The following is a 25,732-nucleotide window of genomic DNA, read 5'->3' on the forward strand; positions in this document are numbered from 1 at the left end:
AAGACCAATGCTCCTTATTAAATAACTCATTTATTACTCATAAAATATACATCAATCTCAGTACTGAAAGAACTCATTGGAATTTTGAATTCACAGTCATAATTTCTATATACATGCTAGTTTCATTCCTCTTCAAGAAAAAAAGCAAGGAAAAGAAATAAAAATCCTTCCCATTCTATTGATTCTAGCAAATGTACATATTTCCAGTTAAAATATTTTTGAACAAAACTTGAGTCTTCTGCATTCTGGTATAAGCGAGTGGTTTCTGTTTTTAAGTTAAAGCAAGCGAAACTAATATTAGATAAAAAAAGAAAAAAGTCACTCAGAAGAAAATCAAATGCTTTCCAAAATGCTGTCATTGGTTTACAGTGTTTCTCATTGCAAAGCAGAGTCACAGATGCCTCAGTGCCAGATCAGTGGACCTACTCACCGAAAGCACGCTTTCACAGCTGCCTGTACAAACCCCATACTTCCAGTAACTAATGAAGGCACAAAACGAACAAACAAAAAGCAACCCAAAAAAGTGTACAAATAATTTATTGTTTAAATTCTAAATGGTGATAAACAGGTGAATTTACAAAGGAAAAAGGTGGATCGACTGAATACTAACCTGTTGCATGTACCAGATGTCTTAAATTTACTCGGGTTAGTGAATCAGATTCCTAGAGGAAAATGAGTTTAAGACATTAAAATGGGTGTATTAAAATTTTGATCTTGAAAAATAAATGATCCCCCAAAACGTAAAAGTCCTTCTGATGGTTATAGTGTGCAGGTTTTAACTAAAACTTCTCTCTTATCCTTCCTAATCAATAAACCACCTGAAGTCTCGTTTGTTTTTTTTTTTTGTTTTTTTGTCGCTTACGCAGATAAAACGGAGTTAAAATTCATCCATGTCTTTTGGTCCCTGTTGGTTTAACTCTCTGTAGTGTGCAAGCGCACCTTTTTTTTTTCAGCGTCTTATTGCCTTAAAACAGCTGCCGTCTGCCCAACAAGTTCAGTTTTTAACACTGGAGAGGTCAGTGTTGGTAAAGCAGTGGTTACTGAGCTCCGGCGTCGGCTAACGGACGCCGTGTGCTGGAAAAGGTTGGGATGAGCATGGGCCAGCCTGTTGCACCTCGTCCCTCCTTTGTTTTCTGGTGGGGACTCTTAAGGCTTCCTGTTGGGGGCTTGCGTCTTTATTAAGCCCTCCCAAGCTCGCGGTGGGTGAATGATTGATTTATTTATTTTTTTTTTCATGTTAAGACACAGTGTATGCGTTTGTGCATTTAGCGCCACTCCTCTCCTGTCCGCTTCAGTACGTCTCCGAATCGGAGTCGTTGAGCTCCTCGTCCTTGTAGAAGCCGTCGTGATGGCCGATGTTGTTGAAGCTGCAGTAAGAGCTGTGCTCGGCGCGCAACGCGGGCAGGCTGTCAAAGGTGACGCTCTTGGAGGGACTGGTGGTGTAGTGGTTAACGGCACTGAAGGGGAGGGTAGGTGCCACGGTGCAGGGGGACACGGGCATCATGGTGGCCAGGATGAGAGCGAGGCAGTCTGCAACGTCTTTGTTGGGGGCGCAAGCCAAGGCGGGCGTGTAACCTGAAAAACAAACAAACAAAGATTGCCAACATGCCCTGGGAAATAATAAATGACAAATACCTGACAAATTCTGGTGCTCATTTTTTTGAATTACAAAAAAAAAAGCTTTAAGATACCAGGCTCACTTCTGTGAAACTAACCTTTAAATAATATTTAAATTTTTACTTTCCTATAAACTGAAACAAAATGTCAGACTTTCAGTATCAGGTCTGATAAACCCGACGAGCTCAAGATTCCCAGGCCAACACCAGATACAGGGTGAACGCGCCGACACATCTGGCAGCTTTCTGTTAAACCACCGTCAGATATGATCTAGCTGAATTATCTGCATTAATTTAGCGCTCTGAATGTAACCTGTGCTGCGAAACACCCAGTGGAAAAAAAAAAGGGACTTCCCTCATGAAGCAAATGCACCATCTGGATGTTTCTAATTGCCAACAAAAGTATTCTGAAAACAGTATTGTTAAAATCGGACAATGCTGCAGGGCTAATTAAAGTGAAATCAAATCAACTCCAGGTTACCTGATTAAAGGGTAGCAGAGTTTCTCTGAACTGGGATTTTCACAGTAGTTAAAACTCCCATTTCAATCTTAAGAATCTGAGCCTTACAGCCTGTTTCCAAATGTTTACTCCCTTTTGTGCAGCGCTGTGTGAATGAAAGTGTCTGAATGCCAGGGTCTGCGCAGCACCATACTGTTAGAAAATCTGTCCTGACTCACTGTCCTGATCGCCTCCTTATGCATTTTAAAACCATCTTGTGTGCCAGTGACTTAGTGTCTCATTCCAGTTCTTTGTGTTTTGATTTTATTTCGTCTTCCATCTCCAAAAATATTAAACCAGTGCATTTACAGCATTCACAGGCTTATCTGGTCTGTGGTCCCTATAAAGTCTACCAACCCAATGTCATATTTAGTCGGTGTCACCTGGCAGCACCGCTTGCGGCAGATGGCTGCTCACCCTGCAGCTGATGCCGTCTGAGGCGATTTCCTGGTCACAGGAGTCGCTTTGCATGGTTAACAAATGGTTTTACCAGCAGAATGTCTTTTCCCCTCCCAGCTTCTCTACTGAATGTGACTTATTTGTCATTTGAACCTGTAATAATTAAACTAAAAGTAATTTTCTCTATTCACAAATATACAAAACTTAAATAATATCTTAAAGTATCAACCTTAGTCAAAAGTGACACACTGGAACAGCTTAGTCTACCGTTTTAAAGAGAACGGCACATTTTCCACAAGAAAACCTCCCGAGGGGATTTTCACATGTAACAGTTCTCAGAAAAACACGAATCTTTTTAAATGTGTCGTTATCTTTTATGACCTAAATCGAGGCCTTCAAATTTTATTTTATCAAGCTAGTTTGTGTCCATTCTCGAATTATTTAATTAATATACTAAACTCTGACCACATGTCTGGCTGCAGTCACTCTACATAAACCCCAAACTCTACATACTGATGTAATTACTGAATTAGTCTCTGAAGGCAATGCAAAAACCAGTCCAACTTCCACATAATCAGTCAGGAGTTAATCATTTTGAGGAAAAAAGTCCAAAAGTACAGAAAGCAGAAAAACAATCCCTCTTTGTCTCTTGACAAGAGACACATTCCCCGAGTAAAAAAAAACAAAAAAAAAAAACAGATCTGCATGATTTAAGGCAATATTTACTTATGAGCATAGACTGCCAAGTTAATGACTTGGCTCAGTGTCTAACTTCTTAATAAATATGCAGTGGCACATTGCTCTCACCAGAATACAGAATTTCCATTGGGACTTTGTTTCTAAAGCAAGCCATCATTTTTTTTTTTTTATAAAGCTAGGATTATAGCACAAGTAAAACAACTGGACCACATTTCATAAAAATAACCGTTTCACAATTAAAAACAAGGATGTACTACGCTACAATTCAATTACCGTTTTCGTCGACTGCCAGGACGCTGGCTCCCTTCGCAAGCAGCTCCTGCACCACCACAATCAGCCCATTTCTTGCAGCCACATGCAGAGGTCTAAACAAAATAGAAAGATGTCTGTGTCAGAGAGGTATTTGTATTCGAAATTCTGTATGAACAGATAAAGAACTCATATTACGCATACGTCTGTAAGGCGGCGTTTGTAGCATTTATGAGGTTTCTGTCTGTAATCTTCTCCAATATCAACAAGGCACTAGTTTCGTGTCCCTGTTGAGAGTGTGGTACAGATGCCACAAAATGTTTAAATATGTGCAGTAAATAATCGAAACCTGAAATATGGGCTGTAATGTAAATATTACCACCAGATGGCAATCCGTACCTTACTGCAGGCCAAATGAAGAGCGGTGTTCTTTTCAGCGTCCTGTAGCGTGAGGTCTGCTTTCGCACTGCTCACCAGCAGCTCTGTGTGAGGACAGGTATGAATCTCAAGAAAAACTAATCTGATGTTTCATAGTTTGTAATTGAAAGCCAGCCTGACTGTCGCGACTCATATCAAGTTAAACGCTCGGAGGCAATCGTACCGACAGCGTTGGTCTGGCCGTTCTCGGCGGCCATCATGAGCGGGGTCTTTCCTGCGGCATCGACGCAGTTGACCTGAGCATTGTGGCTCAGCAGCAGCTGTAGACACTCCACATGATCAGTGAAGGCAGCAGCATGCAGGGGGGTCCTGAGGACAGTTTGAATGTGAAGTACGCCATCGTCAATTTAAAATATCGACATTAGATTCACTTTAAAAAAATAAAAAATAAAAGTTGCCTTTTACAAACCCTCAAGCCTGAAATTTTTATAATCAGGTGTACCTGCTTTTGCCATCTTTGGCGCTGACAATGGCGGGGCCCAAGGTGTCTATCAACATCTCAGCAGCAACTTCGTTGTCACGGATTCTAGAGAGCAGGAAAAGAAATGCTGGATGTTTAGTCTATTAAAAGCCGAGCGCTCTGACACACTGAGTGAAACCTAAGCAAGCTCAGACTCTTACACAGCACAGTGGAGGGGACTGAAAGTGTTGCCTTCGGCCTTGTGGAAAATCTCCAGTTCGAGCAAAACCTCCACACACGTGTCGTGACCTGTGGGAAAGACCACTTCGATTAAAAACCACTTTAGAAACACAAACATTTCTCATTTGGTTGCACAAAGACACTGAATGGAAACAAAAACTAAATAAAAAAAAGCATTTCTTAAGTGCTCCATTATGCTCATCTGCTACATCAGCAGCATGCTTGCATTTAAGTGCACACATGCTGCGACATCAGGTATACATATACACTTGAGAATATCAATATTCATTGATTGCTTGGTTTAAAAGGTCTTTCAACCTCCTTTGTCTGTACCATTGTAGCAGGCCCAGTGCAGTGGGGTGTAGCCTTGGCTGTCTGTTAAGGCAGGCAGTGTTTCCACTGATTGGGCAGCATGCAAAAGGCCTCCGAGTACCCCAATGTGTCCGCAAGCTGCTGCCAGGTGGATCGGCGTGCGCCCTTTACAGTCTCGCACCAGGACGTTGGCGCTGTGCTGAAGCAGAGCCTCCACACATTCTTCGTGACCGGTCACAGACTGATGACAGAGGACATTTTTTTTATTGATAATTTGTTTGGAAGGATATCCTGCTGCAGGCAAATCTCTAAGCACAACTAAGTAAATGGCACATAGATGTGCTTAAGTAATGTTTCAGCTCAGTTTTCATAGTTATGACAGTAATAATAAAATCTCCAACATCTGAAGGGTCCCATGTTTTAAAGTAGTGTTTAAAGAGACAAAAAGATCAAAATGATATCAGAATATTTAGTTTGACATGTTGCTAATCATCATGCCTTGGTCTTTATTCTATTGTTTGTATCACAGATATTCCAGATGTAGCTTGGCATCTGTGACCATTTGTAGTCAAATTATACATTTATTTTCTAGCAATTATTTTATTTAAAAAAACTGCTTACAAAACCCTGATCAACAAAGATGTTTGTATTACCCCATGCTCAATTTAAGGCCTTTGAAAAAAAAACTGCATAATTCCCCGCAAAGCAGACATAATCTAATTGAAAACAACAGCAGCACTCAGGTTAAGTGCACTCCTGCTACATAAAAGCTACTTGGTTAAAAGAAAAGGAGGAACATTGTACTGATGCATTTGTACAAGAGCATAGAACGACACAATCTTTTATGAAGAACAGATCTCCGTCTCTCTGTTTTGGCAGACTGTCAACATGTTTAAACTTCTGATAATGTAATGTTATACCACGCAGACCTAACAAAAGGTTTATACATAAACAAAATTATTAAAATATGAGTATAGACGTTAAAAGCATAAGAATGTCTGGCTTTTAAAAACATAACTGGAAAACTTACAGGTAGAAGCAATGACAAAATCAAAACAATAATGAAATCCTAAAACCCAAAGTAAAAACAAACAAACAAAAAATAATAAATCTGGATAAAGTAACCAATAGGAAGTTAAATATTCACATATATTTTCCTTTATCGTCATAATTCTTCATGTTTACGTCAATCTTTTTTTTTTTTTTGTGGCACTCACTTTTGGACAAATTGGGAGCTTTGGCCCAAAAATGATAAACACTTTGGAAAAAAGGTCCATTTTTACACAAAACAAAGTGCAATTGTATATGTGACACTTTCTAAATGTGTTTGTCTCAGCAATTTTAAACTCTGAATATTTAAGGTAAATATTGAGTAGAAACATTATGAGCTCTCCTTACTCCTCTATGCAAGGCCGTCCTGCCCCACTTGTCTTTGGCTTCTACGCTGGCTCCCTTGTTAAGAAGGGAATACACACAGTCCGTGTGTCCACTGAGGACCGACAGCATCAGCGGGGTCCTTGAATGCATTAGACAAAAATGTCAGCACTTGTTTTTAAACACAAACGTATAAACAGAGAAAGACACTTATTTACTTACTGTCCATTTCCATCTTGAATGTCTACAATACTTTGAACATCAGCATTTCCAATCAGCAAGCGCAAACATTCTGAATGACCATTAGTAGCTGCACAAAAGAAAGACAAGCATTACTTGTGACATTGTGTTTGAGAGTATAACCGTAGGAATGCCAAATTTCACAAGGTTTCTCTCCTCAGACGAGACATACCTGCAGCATGTATGGGGGTCCGCTTCAAGACAAAGTCTTTGACCAAAACGGAGGCTCCCTGGTTGATTAGAATGTCCACACATTCCACATGGCCTTTGAAGGCAGCTAGGTCTAAGGGCGTGCGTCCCTGGCTGTTTCTAACATCCAAATCCAGCAGAGATTGAACCAGAACCTCCATAGCTTGATGGTGACCATGGTATGCCTGAAAAAAAAAAAAAAAAAAAAAAAAAGTCATGTTGATACTGAAATCAAGTCCAAACTACAGGAGTTTTATTAACCAATAGAATAAAGTGTCTCTTTGCCAGTCTAATTTCCCTTTGGGGTATTAAAGTATCACTGAACTAAGATATCCAAACATTTGAACAAAAATGAAGCTTAGTGTAAAGCTTCTAGTGTTGATTTACACAAGTGGTGTAACTGAATACATGAAGTAGAATACAGGTTCTGTAAAACAGAAAACTAAAGTAACTCATGCTAGACTTCTTTTAATTTGGTTTGAACCAAAAAAAAAAAAAAACAAAAAAAACAAAGAAGAGCAAGGAGGCCTTAAGAGATCTTTCAACAGATTGGTGTCTTATCTTTTAAACGCCTGTGTTGTGTTTATTAGGAGTTTATTCAACTCAACGGGCATTGGAAACGAATGTGAATCATGACCCCTTTGGCTTTCCACAGTTTGATTTCTCTCCATCACGAGGAACCCGACATCTTTTCACGCTGCTGGCTGAAAATAAGCAGGGGCTTTTAAGCTTTTCCTCATCATTGTTCTTGGTTTGCTGTGGAATGTCTCTGTTTTTTAAGCTTTCCAAGGAACCCATCAAACTCTCCAATAATGTTGTAGAAAAACCCAACTTTTTTCCCCACTAGGAACTAAAAACCATCAGTTTGTACATGTCATTACCACCCATTGTTTAATCAATGTGGTGTGGAGCGCTTTAGACACAATATGAGCACATGAAGATCTCGTAATAGGTAACGGATACTTGCCAAAACTATTTGTATTATATATACACAATTCCTCACACGTTCAACACCATGACAAAACCCCACACCACTGACATTGCTTCTCTGCTTTCACTAAACCCCCACAATCCTGTGTTGCATCACCATCACAAGCTAAAACAAAACACCACATGATCAACCCACTCCCACCCAGAAAACACACACAAAAACAGAACCAAAATGGAAATAAACATCAGGTTACTATTATAAAGTACAGTTATTTATCAGATAGATACACTTCCAGACAGATTAGTTTGCTGCTGGTCATTCTGTGTTGTGGTTTTTAACAGAATTTGCAAAGTGAAATGAAGCGGCGACTCCACTAAGAATTAAAGTCTACTCACAGCAAGGTGCAGGGGGCTGATGGGAGCTCTGACATCAGTATCGTTCANACTCCCATTTCAATCTTAAGAATCTGAGCCTTACAGCCTGTTTCCAAATGTTTACTCCCTTTTGTGCAGCGCTGTGTGAATGAAAGTGTCTGAATGCCAGGGTCTGCGCAGCACCATACTGTTAGAAAATCTGTCCTGACTCACTGTCCTGATCGCCTCCTTATGCATTTTAAAACCATCTTGTGTGCCAGTGACTTAGTGTCTCATTCCAGTTCTTTGTGTTTTGATTTTATTTCGTCTTCCATCTCCAAAAATATTAAACCAGTGCATTTACAGCATTCACAGGCTTATCTGGTCTGTGGTCCCTATAAAGTCTACCAACCCAATGTCATATTTAGTCGGTGTCACCTGGCAGCACCGCTTGCGGCAGATGGCTGCTCACCCTGCAGCTGATGCCGTCTGAGGCGATTTCCTGGTCACAGGAGTCGCTTTGCATGGTTAACAAATGGTTTTACCAGCAGAATGTCTTTTCCCCTCCCAGCTTCTCTACTGAATGTGACTTATTTGTCATTTGAACCTGTAATAATTAAACTAAAAGTAATTTTCTCTATTCACAAATATACAAAACTTAAATAATATCTTAAAGTATCAACCTTAGTCAAAAGTGACACACTGGAACAGCTTAGTCTACCGTTTTAAAGAGAACGGCACATTTTCCACAAGAAAACCTCCCGAGGGGATTTTCACATGTAACAGTTCTCAGAAAAACACGAATCTTTTTAAATGTGTCGTTATCTTTTATGACCTAAATCGAGGCCTTCAAATTTTATTTTATCAAGCTAGTTTGTGTCCATTCTCGAATTATTTAATTAATATACTAAACTCTGACCACATGTCTGGCTGCAGTCACTCTACATAAACCCCAAACTCTACATACTGATGTAATTACTGAATTAGTCTCTGAAGGCAATGCAAAAACCAGTCCAACTTCCACATAATCAGTCAGGAGTTAATCATTTTGAGGAAAAAAGTCCAAAAGTACAGAAAGCAGAAAAACAATCCCTCTTTGTCTCTTGACAAGAGACACATTCCCCGAGTAAAAAAAAACAAAAAAAAAAAACAGATCTGCATGATTTAAGGCAATATTTACTTATGAGCATAGACTGCCAAGTTAATGACTTGGCTCAGTGTCTAACTTCTTAATAAATATGCAGTGGCACATTGCTCTCACCAGAATACAGAATTTCCATTGGGACTTTGTTTCTAAAGCAAGCCATCATTTTTTTTTTTTTATAAAGCTAGGATTATAGCACAAGTAAAACAACTGGACCACATTTCATAAAAATAACCGTTTCACAATTAAAAACAAGGATGTACTACGCTACAATTCAATTACCGTTTTCGTCGACTGCCAGGACGCTGGCTCCCTTCGCAAGCAGCTCCTGCACCACCACAATCAGCCCATTTCTTGCAGCCACATGCAGAGGTCTAAACAAAATAGAAAGATGTCTGTGTCAGAGAGGTATTTGTATTCGAAATTCTGTATGAACAGATAAAGAACTCATATTACGCATACGTCTGTAAGGCGGCGTTTGTAGCATTTATGAGGTTTCTGTCTGTAATCTTCTCCAATATCAACAAGGCACTAGTTTCGTGTCCCTGTTGAGAGTGTGGTACAGATGCCACAAAATGTTTAAATATGTGCAGTAAATAATCGAAACCTGAAATATGGGCTGTAATGTAAATATTACCACCAGATGGCAATCCGTACCTTACTGCAGGCCAAATGAAGAGCGGTGTTCTTTTCAGCGTCCTGTAGCGTGAGGTCTGCTTTCGCACTGCTCACCAGCAGCTCTGTGTGAGGACAGGTATGAATCTCAAGAAAAACTAATCTGATGTTTCATAGTTTGTAATTGAAAGCCAGCCTGACTGTCGCGACTCATATCAAGTTAAACGCTCGGAGGCAATCGTACCGACAGCGTTGGTCTGGCCGTTCTCGGCGGCCATCATGAGCGGGGTCTTTCCTGCGGCATCGACGCAGTTGACCTGAGCATTGTGGCTCAGCAGCAGCTGTAGACACTCCACATGATCAGTGAAGGCAGCAGCATGCAGGGGGGTCCTGAGGACAGTTTGAATGTGAAGTACGCCATCGTCAATTTAAAATATCGACATTAGATTCACTTTAAAAAAATAAAAAATAAAAGTTGCCTTTTACAAACCCTCAAGCCTGAAATTTTTATAATCAGGTGTACCTGCTTTTGCCATCTTTGGCGCTGACAATGGCGGGGCCCAAGGTGTCTATCAACATCTCAGCAGCAACTTCGTTGTCACGGATTCTAGAGAGCAGGAAAAGAAATGCTGGATGTTTAGTCTATTAAAAGCCGAGCGCTCTGACACACTGAGTGAAACCTAAGCAAGCTCAGACTCTTACACAGCACAGTGGAGGGGACTGAAAGTGTTGCCTTCGGCCTTGTGGAAAATCTCCAGTTCGAGCAAAACCTCCACACACGTGTCGTGACCTGTGGGAAAGACCACTTCGATTAAAAACCACTTTAGAAACACAAACATTTCTCATTTGGTTGCACAAAGACACTGAATGGAAACAAAAACTAAATAAAAAAAAGCATTTCTTAAGTGCTCCATTATGCTCATCTGCTACATCAGCAGCATGCTTGCATTTAAGTGCACACATGCTGCGACATCAGGTATACATATACACTTGAGAATATCAATATTCATTGATTGCTTGGTTTAAAAGGTCTTTCAACCTCCTTTGTCTGTACCATTGTAGCAGGCCCAGTGCAGTGGGGTGTAGCCTTGGCTGTCTGTTAAGGCAGGCAGTGTTTCCACTGATTGGGCAGCATGCAAAAGGCCTCCGAGTACCCCAATGTGTCCGCAAGCTGCTGCCAGGTGGATCGGCGTGCGCCCTTTACAGTCTCGCACCAGGACGTTGGCGCTGTGCTGAAGCAGAGCCTCCACACATTCTTCGTGACCGGTCACAGACTGATGACAGAGGACATTTTTTTTATTGATAATTTGTTTGGAAGGATATCCTGCTGCAGGCAAATCTCTAAGCACAACTAAGTAAATGGCACATAGATGTGCTTAAGTAATGTTTCAGCTCAGTTTTCATAGTTATGACAGTAATAATAAAATCTCCAACATCTGAAGGGTCCCATGTTTTAAAGTAGTGTTTAAAGAGACAAAAAGATCAAAATGATATCAGAATATTTAGTTTGACATGTTGCTAATCATCATGCCTTGGTCTTTATTCTATTGTTTGTATCACAGATATTCCAGATGTAGCTTGGCATCTGTGACCATTTGTAGTCAAATTATACATTTATTTTCTAGCAATTATTTTATTTAAAAAAACTGCTTACAAAACCCTGATCAACAAAGATGTTTGTATTACCCCATGCTCAATTTAAGGCCTTTGAAAAAAAAACTGCATAATTCCCCGCAAAGCAGACATAATCTAATTGAAAACAACAGCAGCACTCAGGTTAAGTGCACTCCTGCTACATAAAAGCTACTTGGTTAAAAGAAAAGGAGGAACATTGTACTGATGCATTTGTACAAGAGCATAGAACGACACAATCTTTTATGAAGAACAGATCTCCGTCTCTCTGTTTTGGCAGACTGTCAACATGTTTAAACTTCTGATAATGTAATGTTATACCACGCAGACCTAACAAAAGGTTTATACATAAACAAAATTATTAAAATATGAGTATAGACGTTAAAAGCATAAGAATGTCTGGCTTTTAAAAACATAACTGGAAAACTTACAGGTAGAAGCAATGACAAAATCAAAACAATAATGAAATCCTAAAACCCAAAGTAAAAACAAACAAACAAAAAATAATAAATCTGGATAAAGTAACCAATAGGAAGTTAAATATTCACATATATTTTCCTTTATCGTCATAATTCTTCATGTTTACGTCAATCTTTTTTTTTTTTTTGTGGCACTCACTTTTGGACAAATTGGGAGCTTTGGCCCAAAAATGATAAACACTTTGGAAAAAAGGTCCATTTTTACACAAAACAAAGTGCAATTGTATATGTGACACTTTCTAAATGTGTTTGTCTCAGCAATTTTAAACTCTGAATATTTAAGGTAAATATTGAGTAGAAACATTATGAGCTCTCCTTACTCCTCTATGCAAGGCCGTCCTGCCCCACTTGTCTTTGGCTTCTACGCTGGCTCCCTTGTTAAGAAGGGAATACACACAGTCCGTGTGTCCACTGAGGACCGACAGCATCAGCGGGGTCCTTGAATGCATTAGACAAAAATGTCAGCACTTGTTTTTAAACACAAACGTATAAACAGAGAAAGACACTTATTTACTTACTGTCCATTTCCATCTTGAATGTCTACAATACTTTGAACATCAGCATTTCCAATCAGCAAGCGCAAACATTCTGAATGACCATTAGTAGCTGCACAAAAGAAAGACAAGCATTACTTGTGACATTGTGTTTGAGAGTATAACCGTAGGAATGCCAAATTTCACAAGGTTTCTCTCCTCAGACGAGACATACCTGCAGCATGTATGGGGGTCCGCTTCAAGACAAAGTCTTTGACCAAAACGGAGGCTCCCTGGTTGATTAGAATGTCCACACATTCCACATGGCCTTTGAAGGCAGCTAGGTCTAAGGGCGTGCGTCCCTGGCTGTTTCTAACATCCAAATCCAGCAGAGATTGAACCAGAACCTCCATAGCTTGATGGTGACCATGGTATGCCTAAAAAAAAAAAAAAAAAGTCATGTTGATACTGAAATCAAGTCCAAACTACAGGAGTTTTATTAACCAATAGAATAAAGTGTCTCTTTGCCAGTCTAATTTCCCTTTGGGGTATTAAAGTATCACTGAACTAAGATATCCAAACATTTGAACAAAAATGAAGCTTAGTGTAAAGCTTCTAGTGTTGATTTACACAAGTGGTGTAACTGAATACATGAAGTAGAATACAGGTTCTGTAAAACAGAAAACTAAAGTAACTCATGCTAGACTTCTTTTAATTTGGTTTGAACCAAAAAAAAAAAAAAACAAAAAAAACAAAGAAGAGCAAGGAGGCCTTAAGAGATCTTTCAACAGATTGGTGTCTTATCTTTTAAACGCCTGTGTTGTGTTTATTAGGAGTTTATTCAACTCAACGGGCATTGGAAACGAATGTGAATCATGACCCCTTTGGCTTTCCACAGTTTGATTTCTCTCCATCACGAGGAACCCGACATCTTTTCACGCTGCTGGCTGAAAATAAGCAGGGGCTTTTAAGCTTTTCCTCATCATTGTTCTTGGTTTGCTGTGGAATGTCTCTGTTTTTTAAGCTTTCCAAGGAACCCATCAAACTCTCCAATAATGTTGTAGAAAAACCCAACTTTTTTCCCCACTAGGAACTAAAAACCATCAGTTTGTACATGTCATTACCACCCATTGTTTAATCAATGTGGTGTGGAGCGCTTTAGACACAATATGAGCACATGAAGATCTCGTAATAGGTAACGGATACTTGCCAAAACTATTTGTATTATATATACACAATTCCTCACACGTTCAACACCATGACAAAACCCCACACCACTGACATTGCTTCTCTGCTTTCACTAAACCCCCACAATCCTGTGTTGCATCACCATCACAAGCTAAAACAAAACACCACATGATCAGCCCACACCCACCCAGAAAACACACACAAAAACAGAACCAAAATGGAAATAAACATCAGGTTACTATTATAAAGTACAGTTATTTATCAGATAGATACACTTCCAGACAGATTAGTTTGCTGCTGGTCATTCTGTGTTGTGGTTTTTAACAGAATTTGCAAAGTGAAATGAAGCGGCGACTCCACTAAGAATTAAAGTCTACTCACAGCAAGGTGCAGGGGGCTGATGGGAGCTCTGACATCAGTATCGTTCACGATGTCTGTCCCTGAGGTTTCCATTAGCTACACACATTACAAGTCAGAACTTACAACGTTAATCTGCAATTCTTGAAGAACACATTAAATATGCAACTATGGTCTATTTTTAATGAATGAAAAGTACAAACGTTGACAGTGGAAAGAGCTGCAACACTACTCACCACATCTAAGGGTGTTTCGCTCGCAATCTGTAAAAGGATTAATGAGAAAATGAGTTAAACTGCATTGAAAACAACCCAAAATTTGAAATGGTACAGATCCCTCACCAGCTCCAGACAAAGACGGTGTCCGTACGCAGAGGCGTAGTGCACAGCGTTGAAGCCCTGACTGTCCCGGATCCCTGGATTTGCATCATTCCTTAGTAAATATTCCATGCACCTGGAAATGCAGCCAAACAGTCCAGAGAACCACATTGTAGTGTATATCTTTGGACACTAGTCATGTAGATTAGCCCTTTTTTTTTTTTTTTTTTTTTTGCAATCATATGTAAACATTTGCAACTAGAAACACGGAAATTTCCAAGGATTACTGACTTTCCGTCTGTGTCGGACGCAGCGGCGTAGTGGAGAGGAGTGCAGCCCCGCTCGTCCAGATCGTTGACGCCGGCTCCAGAGCCCACCAGAGCAAACAAACACTGGTAGTTACAATTGGCAGCAGCGTAATGGAGAGGAGTCCTGGAAGAAAAACAAACAAACACACACACACACACACCTTAGATACATATTTAAATGTGATGCTAGAGCCAAATGCATCTTTAAATGCCACTAACCTCCCAAAGTTATCTTTTCTGCTAAAGTCAGCCCCGGTGTTAAGAAGAAGATTGAGACATTCCAGGTTTCTAGAAAAGCACAGATATTTATAGCATCACCAAAATGTGATTACGTCACAATTATGTTATTTTCATAATATATATATCTTTAAAGGTCTCCTATACACACCCTCCAGCAGCTGCAGCATGTAAACATGTCCTTCCAAAGTCGTCCGGAGTATCAATATCAAAGCCTGTGTTGAGTAAAAGAGTTGTGAAAAACGCTCCGCAATTTTAATCTATAAAAGTATAAAATTAAATCCATTTTTAGTTTGCCTATCATACAGAATTAATATAAATAACCTGAAGACAGGAGCTTTCGGCAGCAGTCTGAGAAGCCACTGAGAGCAGCCAAATGCAGTGGAAACATGCCGTGAATTCCTCGTCTGAAAAACAAAACAAGTCACATAAATTTCATCAAAGTAATTTATCCTTTTAGGCACAGAGCTGCAAACTGACTCCTACATTAGGGAAATGACAACCTGTTAAAGATGCCCATCTTCATTCACAATTAAGTACTGTGGCAATATGAGCTCTGAAATTCTTTGCAAAAGCAGCTTTTAACAAGTTGGAACCCTTGCAGAAAAACAGCAGAGAGGTTTGCTTACTTTGCTGTGTCGGCTTTGTTAGTGATGAGTGTGTTAATGAGGAGCTCATGTCCGTATCGAGCTGCGATGTGTAGTGGCGTATTTCCGTTTTTATCTTCAGAGTCAATCTCAGCACCTTCAGGAATACGAGAAAAAACAAAACAAAAAACAAAAAAAAAAAACAGGAGCAAGCAGTTAGTTGCAAAACTCTGAAGGGCAACAAGGAGCTACGAAGTGGATTGTGTTTGTGCTCACCGTTTTCAATGATTGCTTGAGATCTGGAAAACCTCCCATGGATCGCTGTCATGTGGAGCGGAGTCTTCCCATCTTTACTCTAAGATAAAATATAAACACACTGAAATCTTCTACCAACAAGTTTTTTTTTTGGTTCAAGCCAACATGTCGTGGATGAACGTTTCACAGGTTATGTTATCGTGTATCATTTCTGGATTACAAATGCTACGGGCCTCCTCTACAGTGTAATTCAACCCGTCTAAAATCAAATCGAGATTTGTTTCCGCAAATTATCAATTTCAGAACTTCCACATTTTTCCAGACTTGGGCTCAACGATAAAGACAATATTTTACAAAGCAAAACGATTTTTATAAACTTTGTCAAGTCTACATAGTCGACAACTATGTAGTCTACATATAGACTGCAACTATAGTCTACATAGTTGTAGACTTGACAAAAGAAATGCAAATGATGTCACATTCCCACAAGCCCTTTTTGTGCAAGAAATCACTACAACAGTGGAGGCGCCATCACAGGACTTTCAACATCTGTAATAGTGAGTTACCTTATGAGTAGGAGGCAACTAATGACATTTAAAGTTAACATTTTCACCTAAGTCATGGCCACAGTAGATTCTTAGTGCATCATAACCCAAAAATAGAGGCAGATTATCAATATGTACATTTTTAAACAAAGAAAACACCAATGAATAACCAGCAACACCCACTTTTAACCAAAGATATTCCAAGTATTGAGAATCGGTGAACAAAAGCACAACAAGCCCTGCCTGACAAAGTTTCTCCTACCTTTATATTGACGTCGGCACCGTTGCAGACCAGCAGCTCCAGGCAGAGCGCCCCGTGGCGAGAGGCGGCGGTGAAATGAAGAGGTGCAAAACCCTTCTCATTCAACTGGTTGACGTTAGCTCCACAGTCGATGAGCTCGTTCACGACCACATCTTGGCCGTTGTAGCAGGCCACGTGCAAGGGTGTGTTTCCATACGCATTAGGTTCATTGATCTAAACAGGAAGATAAGCAGATGTTTACATGAGGATTGCTACTGCTGCTATAGGGAAATATATAGAGCCATTAAGCAAGAATCTGAAGCACGTCTACAGAGTGCTGATGAGAGGTTTGTGTGCAGGACTTACATCCACCCCTAAATCCAGAAGGTATTTCACAACGCTAATCATTCCACTAGAGGCTGCAGTATGTAGGGGGGTGTAGGATTTCTTATCTTTGCAAGCAACCTCAGCTCCATGACAAGCTAGTAACTTCACCACCTCTATGTGCCCTGGAGACAAAACAAAAGGGGTTCATTATGCCCACGCACTACCAAGATCAATTCCCAAAAAGCTTTAGAAACTCTAGCAACAGGAAATCCTTTTCCAAAACAAAAAAAACGATTGAAATGTTCAGTTCTTTACCCATGTAGGCTGCCCAGTGGATCGCACGACGATCCTTCTTGTCAAAAGCATTAATGTTTGCGTCTCTGGAGAGTAGGAGCCTCACCATCTAAAAGCAACAGGAAAAAAAAAAAAAATCCTCCAGATTACCATCACAGAAAGTTGAAAAATTATGGACTGTTCCTTTAAGAGCATGATTATTTATAAGTGCATGTAAAGATAAGAGTTCAACTGATTATCAACACCACATACGGCTAATATCTGATGTAGATCAATCCCAAAATAACTGATGTTTTTCCTAATCTTTCTCACCAATATGCTGGAAGAGAAAGATGGCAGTAGTTATAAAAACATACAACCTTCATGGTTGTACCTTCAGGCCGTCAATTTTAATGCATCAGCAACAAAGCAGCAGATTATGTCACAATGTTACTCAAGTTCTGAGTGCCTTTAATAAACTTGAACTTACTTCCGGGAAGAAAGATTAAAATTCTCTGAAAAAAAAAAAAAAAACAGCTGTTACACAATTCATTTCTAAAAAAAGAAAAAAAAAGAAGAAGAAAATGATTACTGATAAGTAGCACATAAGTACACTATATATATTATAAGCAGCTTGAAGTCGTGTTCACAGCAGAAGAACTAATAATGGTGCATATTTCCATAACTGAGTATGAAGCAGGTCAAAGTGAAATTGAGGTGTGTCAAAACTATGGCAAAACTTTCTGCTGTTTGCAGCTCTGACAGAAAATGAGCAGATCCATAAGAACATGTTGATCATTTTATGGTCAAAAATGCAGCTCTTGTTCTATGTTTCAACAGTACAAAGTCTATTGTGTTTACACAATTACGAGGCACTCAGAAAGGCTTCCTGTGAGCTAAAGAAGGAGACCAGGAAGTTGTATTAACAGACAAGCACACACAAACATGACAGCAAGCCTGGTCTGACAAGTTCAAGTAAACTCCAGTTTCTGCTGCACATTTCTAGGGGAGGAGAAGAACAGTAAGCCATGAAACATCAAGGCCATGTGCAGCTCTGTCCTCTTTGGGGGGGTTAACATTACCTCCAAGTGACCGCTGAAGGCCGCATGGTGCAGAGCAGTTCGGCCTGCTCGGTCAGATACATTCACATTACTGAGGAGGGGGACGAGGGCTTCGGCACAGCGAACCGCCTTGTTGGCTGCGGCGATGTGAAGCGGCGTCTGCCAGTTCTTGTCTCTGGCGTTCACGTCTGCAGAGTGTTTCAGCAAAATCTGGACCGCCTCCTGCAGGAAATATTACTGTTGATATTCTGCTAAACTCTGGTATGAAAAGCAGACTGGAAGACAAAGCATGACACAGGATCAGAGGAATATTTGCCTACCTCACAGCAGGAGGCCACAGCCCTGTGCAGAGGAGTCAGCCACTTGCTATCTTTGGCATTTACTCTTGCACCTGCAAAGGAGGACGACAGAGTGGGAGAGCCTATTTGAAGCTAAAAGCAGGAACAAAACATTTACTCATTTGGAGTTTTGTGTCCCACAAAAACAAAACAAACAAAAAAAACAAAAAATAGAACAGAGTTGAAATTACTTTCTGATTTGCTAGTGTGGTAAAGGGCTAATCCCCATTAGAATGGCAAGTGAACGTTGTGAATATATTTACTTTGCATATAAATGCGCAGGATGACCACGAAAAGCAAATAAGCTTCACATTGCTGATTCATCTGTAAGCCAAACCCTCAGCATTGTATTTGTGCTGCTTTTATTCCACCTGCTGCATCATCAACAAATGACCTAAAGGTGGTGGACAGGTGCTTCCTTCCAGAGTGATCAAAGATGTGTGCAAAGCAGGAAAAAGTGAAAGGTTTCTGTGTGCAGCACCGTCCCAGGAAAAAAAAGTCTCACGCAGCATAAATCTGTTTGTTGACAAAGTTATGGTGCTTTTCCTGACATTTTGAACGAAAGCAAGAGGTTATGAACTGACGGTAACCAAAAACAGCCCTGCCAGTTCTTCCAAAACACTACAGGAAAGGGGACCAGTGAAGAGATCCTGCTCTTCCCTGAAGTCATAATGGAAGAAGATTGACCTTTAAGAAAAAAAAAAAAAAAAAAGGGGGAAAAAACCTCAAGCAGGTCGGTATCTCAAAGAAACTGTCATCAACAGCTTTTAGTTATGATGTTATTTTATTAATATTCAATGCAATGTTTTTTAAAAAAAAGGCTATTCTAGTCCTCAAAATTATTTTTGATAAGTTTTTAGTGTTATGTGTATTTGGAAGGTTTTAGTAAATAAATTTAACATCCTTATTTTGCCCACATTTTATTGTGGTGCAATTTCAAAACTGTGCAGGAACTCTACATTGCTCATCTTTACATCTTATTTAAAAGCGAAGCTATTAAAAAACTGGAAACATTTTAGAACATAAAAATGTGAAAATGGAGTACTTTGTCAATTTTGAGAAAATACAGGCTATGCGATTAACTGTGTTGGTGCGGCACGCTGGGTAACATTAGAGCGGATGCTCCACACATGAAGGCTAAGAGTCGTGGACCCAGACATCCAGGGTTTGAAACCAGCTCAGGGCTTTGCTGGATCTCTTTCTGTCCAGTTTTTGTCCAAATACTGTGGATAAAGGCCACTGGCACAAGAAAAAAATAAAATAAAATCTTCTTACGTGTGACCATTTTTAATGTAAACATCATATGACCACAGACCTATTCAGCAGAGTTTTACATTTTAAAAACATTTACACATCATAAGATGAAAAAAATGTTCAGCGTTATCATACTGTTGAACTGAACCAAAGTACAAAGAAGAAACTGCTTTGAGGTCAAATGGATCCCTTCAATCTGATTAGGGAACCTACCTGAAAGAATCAGTAGCTCTATGATTTCTGCATCTCCGAGATAGGCAGCAGCGTGCAGCGGAGTTCGCTTCTCGTTATCCTGTAATAAGTAAACAGAGAACGATTCCTGTGGTTAATCAGAAACAAAACGGCTTCAGTTGCTTTGTTCCCCCCTCCGGTTACACTCCGGTTGCCTCTGCTCTGGGAGTGAAAGCCAAAAAAGTTTTATAAAAGACAAATACACGTTGAAAAAAAAAAAAATCCTTGTTTTATCATTCCACTCCAGTCAAACACAAACACCAGCCAGACTCGAGCTCAAACACCCCCACCAGAACAATAGTGGTGAGGTGTGCAATAAACTAAGCAGAGCCAGATTATGCATTGAGGACTGTAAAGTCAGACCATGCGCTGGTTTGTTTACAACTGACAGAAAGTGCTGCATAAGGCCTTCCAAGGACAGCTACACACTGGAGATACGCAATTCCCTTATTTTTTTAAGATGCATTTTAAACTACAGGACAATATGAGGAAACAGATGCAGATATAGATGGCTGCTGGAGTTACCTGCACATTCACATCCTCTTTTTTGAATATGAGAGAGCGTACGTCATCTGGGTCCACATTGAAAATGGCTTTCAGCAAAGGAGGCTGTGAAAAAACAGTTAAAGATGCATTAAAGCACTTATTTTAAATGTATTTAACATGTAGCGCTATATTAAATTGAACATTAGAACAACCTAAACGTAAAGTAAGCCAAATGAGCTGCAAGTAAGAACCTTCTAGGTATTATTTGCCATGCAAATAGTTAAAGGTGGGGGAAAAAAATAAATAAATAAATAAATAAATAAATAAAGACGGTGCTGAAACCTTCAAGCTACAGGAGAAGTCAGGGTCTTTAACATTAAGAACCACGATCTGATCTGTGAGCTCATCTGCTCACAGGTCAGATCTTCTCATTTTACACAGAAATGTAGAAGAGTGAGAGCACCTTGTAACTGAGCTGTAAATAAAGTGATCACGCTTTTACACTTCATAGTACGTTCTCAGAAATCCTTTCTGCTTTTACGAAGAAGGCAATTGCTAAAATTGTCACCGTCTGTGAGCAAAACAAAGTAGATCCCACAGAGATGAATATCAGTCTTATAAGTGAATGCTCTGTCTGTAGAATCCAAATTAGATATAGCTGCCCCTCTTCACTTTTCCTCCAGATAAGCTTCACCAAAAGAAAAAGAAAAAAAAAGCATGTGGCTGATTTGATACACATCTAAACAGAATCACAAGCAGCAAAAATCTGACAGTTAAAAAAAAAAAAAAGAAAAGAAGAAGAATTGAACTTCTTTGTAAAGTCAAACTCTTATGCATCAAGTGAAAACCCGGCTTGGCTTCTTAAAAATAGTAAAGTAAGCCCCGCTCTCCACAGCAGGTCACACAGGCAAAGAAACGTAGGTTTTACACAACTAATTAGGCTGGCAGTATAGGGATAAACGCATAATATAATAAACAAGATAATTGCATCAAGCATGTCTATAGGAATTCATAACCACATTTACAAAAAAAATTTTATCAGACATCTCCATTGTCAGATGGGACTTTAAAACAAGCCAACTAACTCACTTTCAGCTTCCTGAAAGAAGGCCAACACATTTTTCTACGCTTAGACAGAAGGAAGATTCCAACATTCAAACACTTGTGGAATGGAAACTAAACGAGTGCCACCCATCAGTCCTGTTAAAGCAACAATATTAAAACTACAATAAGGAAACTCAGAGCAATGTGTCTGCTAAAAAAAACAAAACAAAAAGAGAACACAGGTTCTACCAGACTCAATGACAAACTGCTAACATCAACTATTCATACTTCTACATAGAGCATTCTTGTGAATAGCAAACACTTGAGAACCAATAACAAATTTAGTGGGCGTTTATGTATATTCTTAAGTCCATTTATCAAAATAAAAATTAAGAATGGTCATAGATGGCAATAATGTAACTTAATGAATATGTTATAATAATTTACTAGCAGCTTGCATAACTGTTGCTTTATGTTGTAAATGATCATGTTTTGATTTCTTATCTTTAACTTTAATTTTGTATCTTGAATCTCTGTGTGGGCAGAGCAATAGTGAGAAATTGTGGCTAGTTTGTACTCAGAGTTATCAGATTGACTTGAATCTAGCACTAATTCTACTTTCAGATCATTATAAATGTTAAATAAGGTTTAATATTTAAGAGTAGAAGAAAAAAACTGATCAGATGTGCATCTGAACAGTCTACTTCTGCCCGTAAAGCTGCATCCATTAGCCAATTCATTCATCCATACATTCAGAACAATGCAGCATGTACAATTACATTAATTCACTTAGACATATTCCCTCGTTTAACTCACCAGGCAACCCAGCCAGTCAATTATGTAAAGTGCAGCCATGCAGTTTGGAAGAGGTCATGCAGAAAACACGTCTTCTAGTATGTATGGCAGAGCTTGAGCAACTAACTACAAGTTGCGAGTAAAAAGAGCATTAGGCAACCCTGAACGAAGATCATTTCTGTACTACTTCCACTTATGTCCCAGTGACTCACAAACACAAATACAGGTTCACAAAGCCGTTTGTTAGAGATACAAACATACTGTCCCTCTTTAAAGTATTCACATCCCTGGAACTTTACCACATGTTCTCACACTATGACCACAAACTACCACATTTATGGCCATTGTGCATAATAGGACATCATTTTCTATTTTTATTAAAAATCTGAAGAAAAGGTGTTATGCATTTGTATGCACAGAAGCTTCTAAGGCCATAGGTTTAATGGGAATAAAAATAAATAAATTAGCAGCGGTTACAGCTGCAGATCTTACGGCGTACGTCTCCAGCAGCTTTACACGTCTAGATAACTGAAATGTTTGCCCATTCTTCTTTGCCTCAAGCACATTACAGTGTCTATGAATGTCAGTTTTAAGTTGTGCGACAGATAGTTTGATTAAGGTCTGGACTTTGATTTGTTGATCTAAAGTTATTCCACAGCAGTTCTCGCTGTATGCATACGGTGTGTTTTCCTGCTGGAAGCCAGAACTCTGTTGTGGTCTCAAGTGTTTTGCAGCCACCGACAGGTTTTCTAGGATTCCCAATATTCGACCCCAGCCATATTCCAATCAACAATGCTATACTCCCTTGTTCTGGCTGAAGAAAACAATCAATGCAGCTGCTACCACCATTGTTCTCCATTGGGATGATGTTGTTAGTGCTAGTTAAATCACAAATTTTGCATGTAGGTCAGGAAGTTCAATTCAGATGTTCTTGTATACGGCTTCTGGAAAGCTGCGTAAAGGGATTTCTTATAGCTTTCTTTCAACAATGGCTTTCGTCTTGCTGATCTTCCATAAACTACCGATTTGTGATTTGAGAAGAACGCAGCGAATAGTCGTCTTCTTACCGATCTCTCCAGTCCCTCCAGATGTACCGAGGTTCCTCTTAGCATTCTGTGTCCATTTTTGGATGATAGCTTTAGCAGCTATCCCCATAAGATGTCCAGGGCTTGGGGAATTGCTTTATAACTTCATGTTTAAAACTTCTTTACAGCTTAATGCATGACTTCAAATTACATACAGATGGCTTCAATTTAGTAATGAAGCGAGTTCTGTAGGTAACTAATGACACTGTTTTTTTTATTTTGAGAAGTGAGGGTAAAAGCAGAGCCGAGTACTTATGAAGCCACATTTTTTAGATATTTGCAAAGATTTAGCAAATTATGTATAATTTTCCTTTCATTGCATTACTATGCTTTACTTTCTATTAAACAAGCACAGAGGCCGACTGTGGCTCAACAGGAAGAGTTGCTTGCTCACAGTATGAAAGTTGTGGTTTCCATTCCTCTGCTGCGCATGCATGGCAAGGCAGCCCTAAATTTACACAAAATTTTCCAAAGATCTACATATGGGTGTAGATCTTTTGAATGGTCAGTACAACTAAAACGCCTATAAAAAATGTTGTCCATTTGAAGTTTGTGGTTGTAACGTGACAAAATGTGGATAAGTTCAAGAGGAATTAACCCTTTTGTAAGGGACTGCGCCAGTTTTAGGAATCACTTCAGAAGTTTACAAGGGATTGCAGGTGAGAATGTCTTTCGCTTGTCAAAGAGAAAACATCTAATCGGTACAAAATGAAAGGCATGCCTTTTCAGATTAGTTTCATTTTTAAAACAATCTGGTCAAACAACAATAGCAGGACACTTTGCATAAGTTTTGCGCCGCTACTTTTTTTTTTTTAAGGAAAAAAAAAAAAAGCAAGCCATGCAATTCTCTAACAATGAGCATCATCAATGTCTGTCTAGAAGAAATGGTGAATAGCTGCCGAGCTTTTCCACCTGTTGCCGTATTTATTTGTAAATCCTCCTCACACAAAAGGAAAGATCTGCATTCAGCTATTTATGGTTCTCCAGTCCCGGACGAGTGTTGAGGGAAATGTTCTACGCTCCTCTCTAGCTGCTCGCCTGCGTGCACCTCCTCTCCTCACGTAGAAGCCAGGCCACTTAATACCATCACCATGGAGACAGCTCACTGGCAACTCCACTGGCTAACAGGAGCCCCAGCCACACGATCATTCAAGCACGCAGACAATAAAGGACACGTGCACGTACATATGTGACAAGAATAGCATCCGTGTGCAAAAACAAATCCTTCAACTGCAACACAGAGAGCTATTCTCACTTTCAGAAGTAGGTGTCAAGTGTTAAACATAGCAGAAAGGGACCTATATCTGGTTCCACTAAAATGCCAGACATCTCATTAAAATTATAAGCATTAAGCACATGGATACACCTGCATTAGACATTTATGTAGTAGAAGTCAATAAATGGCTCTGAAAACATTCATACATATGCACACTAGACCTGTTAACAAAAGTAAGTGGTGAATACAACTTAACTTTTTGTAAAATACACACAAAATGACTAAACTGACACGTAGTTGGTCATAGCTCTCATTGTCTTTCAATAAAGTTATTGTTCCATTCAAAGAGAATTACAACTTACACACCTTGCAGTCGAAAAGTTATTATTTAATGTTTTTTTTTAATGTTAAGTACAATTTTACTCCACACAATTTTGTGCAGCTCATCTTACCAAAGTGTAAATAATGTCACAGACATTCAATTGCAGCAGTCAAACAGAGCCCTTGACATCACACTTCATTACAGGGATTTAACCACTGATACCAACAGCATGTTCACTTTAGGTGACTACTTAAGGTCACTTTGGTTGATGTTTTATCCCAGTATTCTACCTAATCACTTTGGATACGAGTAGCCATCATTTTATGTCGGCTCTGACTAATTGCTGGGTATAAACACTGTATCATTAGCTGGTTTTAACTTCGTAACAGCTAATCTCTCATTTATGCTAACAACAGGTTTTACATCCGATACGTCAGGGTGGGCCATAACTCACTCTTTTTCACACAGTTCTCCTCAATTTTGTTTCTTGCTTAAGTAAATGCATTTAAAATGCTTCCGTTTCGGAGACTAGCCACGAATTACATTCCGTTGGCAAATGCAGAAATTGGGAGAAGCTAAGCTAACATGAACCATTTTTCATTCTCACTTACCTGGTCTCGAATTTTGAGAACCACCATATTTCTGTTATTTTAACTGTTCTCGTGTAGATTCATAAAGAAATGTTGGTCTCGTCTCCCTCGTTGTTCTGACAGAGGCCTAACTGGACTCTAGCTTAGCTCCTGCGTTAGCGTCCTGTGCTGATGGCATGAAAGCAGAGAGGCAGCGGAAACTCCATAACATTGCCGCCACCGTATTTCACCCCCTCAAAAAGACAGCGTACAATTGGCTAACTGACCTCAACGTATTAGTAAGTGTCTTCGTGGTTGGTTGTTGCTAACACTAGCGTTTGACAGACGCAACATTTTATTTGCGTTTCTAGGAACTCTCTCACGGGTGTTCTGTAAGAAAACATTTTAAACAGA

General features: G+C 39.5%; 1 protein-coding gene across 1 annotated transcript; it reads right to left on the reverse strand.

Moving 5' to 3' along the window:
• Nucleotides 1-11: 11 nt before the first annotated feature.
• On the reverse strand, nt 12-25,617 carry LOC106955246 (serine/threonine-protein phosphatase 6 regulatory ankyrin repeat subunit A-like). The gene is made up of 39 exons (XM_015045321.1): nt 25,361-25,617; nt 20,327-20,410; nt 19,784-19,862; nt 18,299-18,369; nt 18,000-18,200; nt 16,960-17,047; nt 16,684-16,826; nt 16,339-16,551; nt 15,553-15,631; nt 15,319-15,433; nt 15,014-15,096; nt 14,841-14,904; nt 14,672-14,740; nt 14,436-14,576; nt 14,169-14,280; nt 14,064-14,090; nt 13,852-13,926; nt 12,518-12,719; nt 12,328-12,415; nt 12,130-12,247; nt 10,753-10,972; nt 10,401-10,488; nt 10,222-10,305; nt 9,943-10,088; nt 9,741-9,823; nt 9,546-9,628; nt 9,359-9,457; nt 7,982-8,030; nt 6,639-6,840; nt 6,449-6,536; nt 6,251-6,368; nt 4,874-5,093; nt 4,522-4,609; nt 4,343-4,426; nt 4,064-4,209; nt 3,862-3,944; nt 3,667-3,749; nt 3,487-3,578; nt 12-1,575 (listed from the first exon to the last, which is right to left on the reverse strand). Exons 1-39 carry the CDS (start codon nt 25,385-25,387, stop codon nt 1,292-1,294), a joined length of 4,419 nt encoding a protein of 1,472 aa, XP_014900807.1. The 5' UTR covers nt 25,388-25,617; the 3' UTR covers nt 12-1,291.
• Between the last annotated feature and the right edge of the window lie 115 nt (nt 25,618-25,732).

Source organism: Poecilia latipinna, unplaced genomic scaffold (genome assembly GCF_001443285.1).
Source record: "Poecilia latipinna isolate Pla-1442-1.1 unplaced genomic scaffold, P_latipinna-1.0 Scaffold719, whole genome shotgun sequence".
NCBI classification, from domain to species: Eukaryota; Metazoa; Chordata; class Actinopteri; order Cyprinodontiformes; family Poeciliidae; genus Poecilia; species Poecilia latipinna.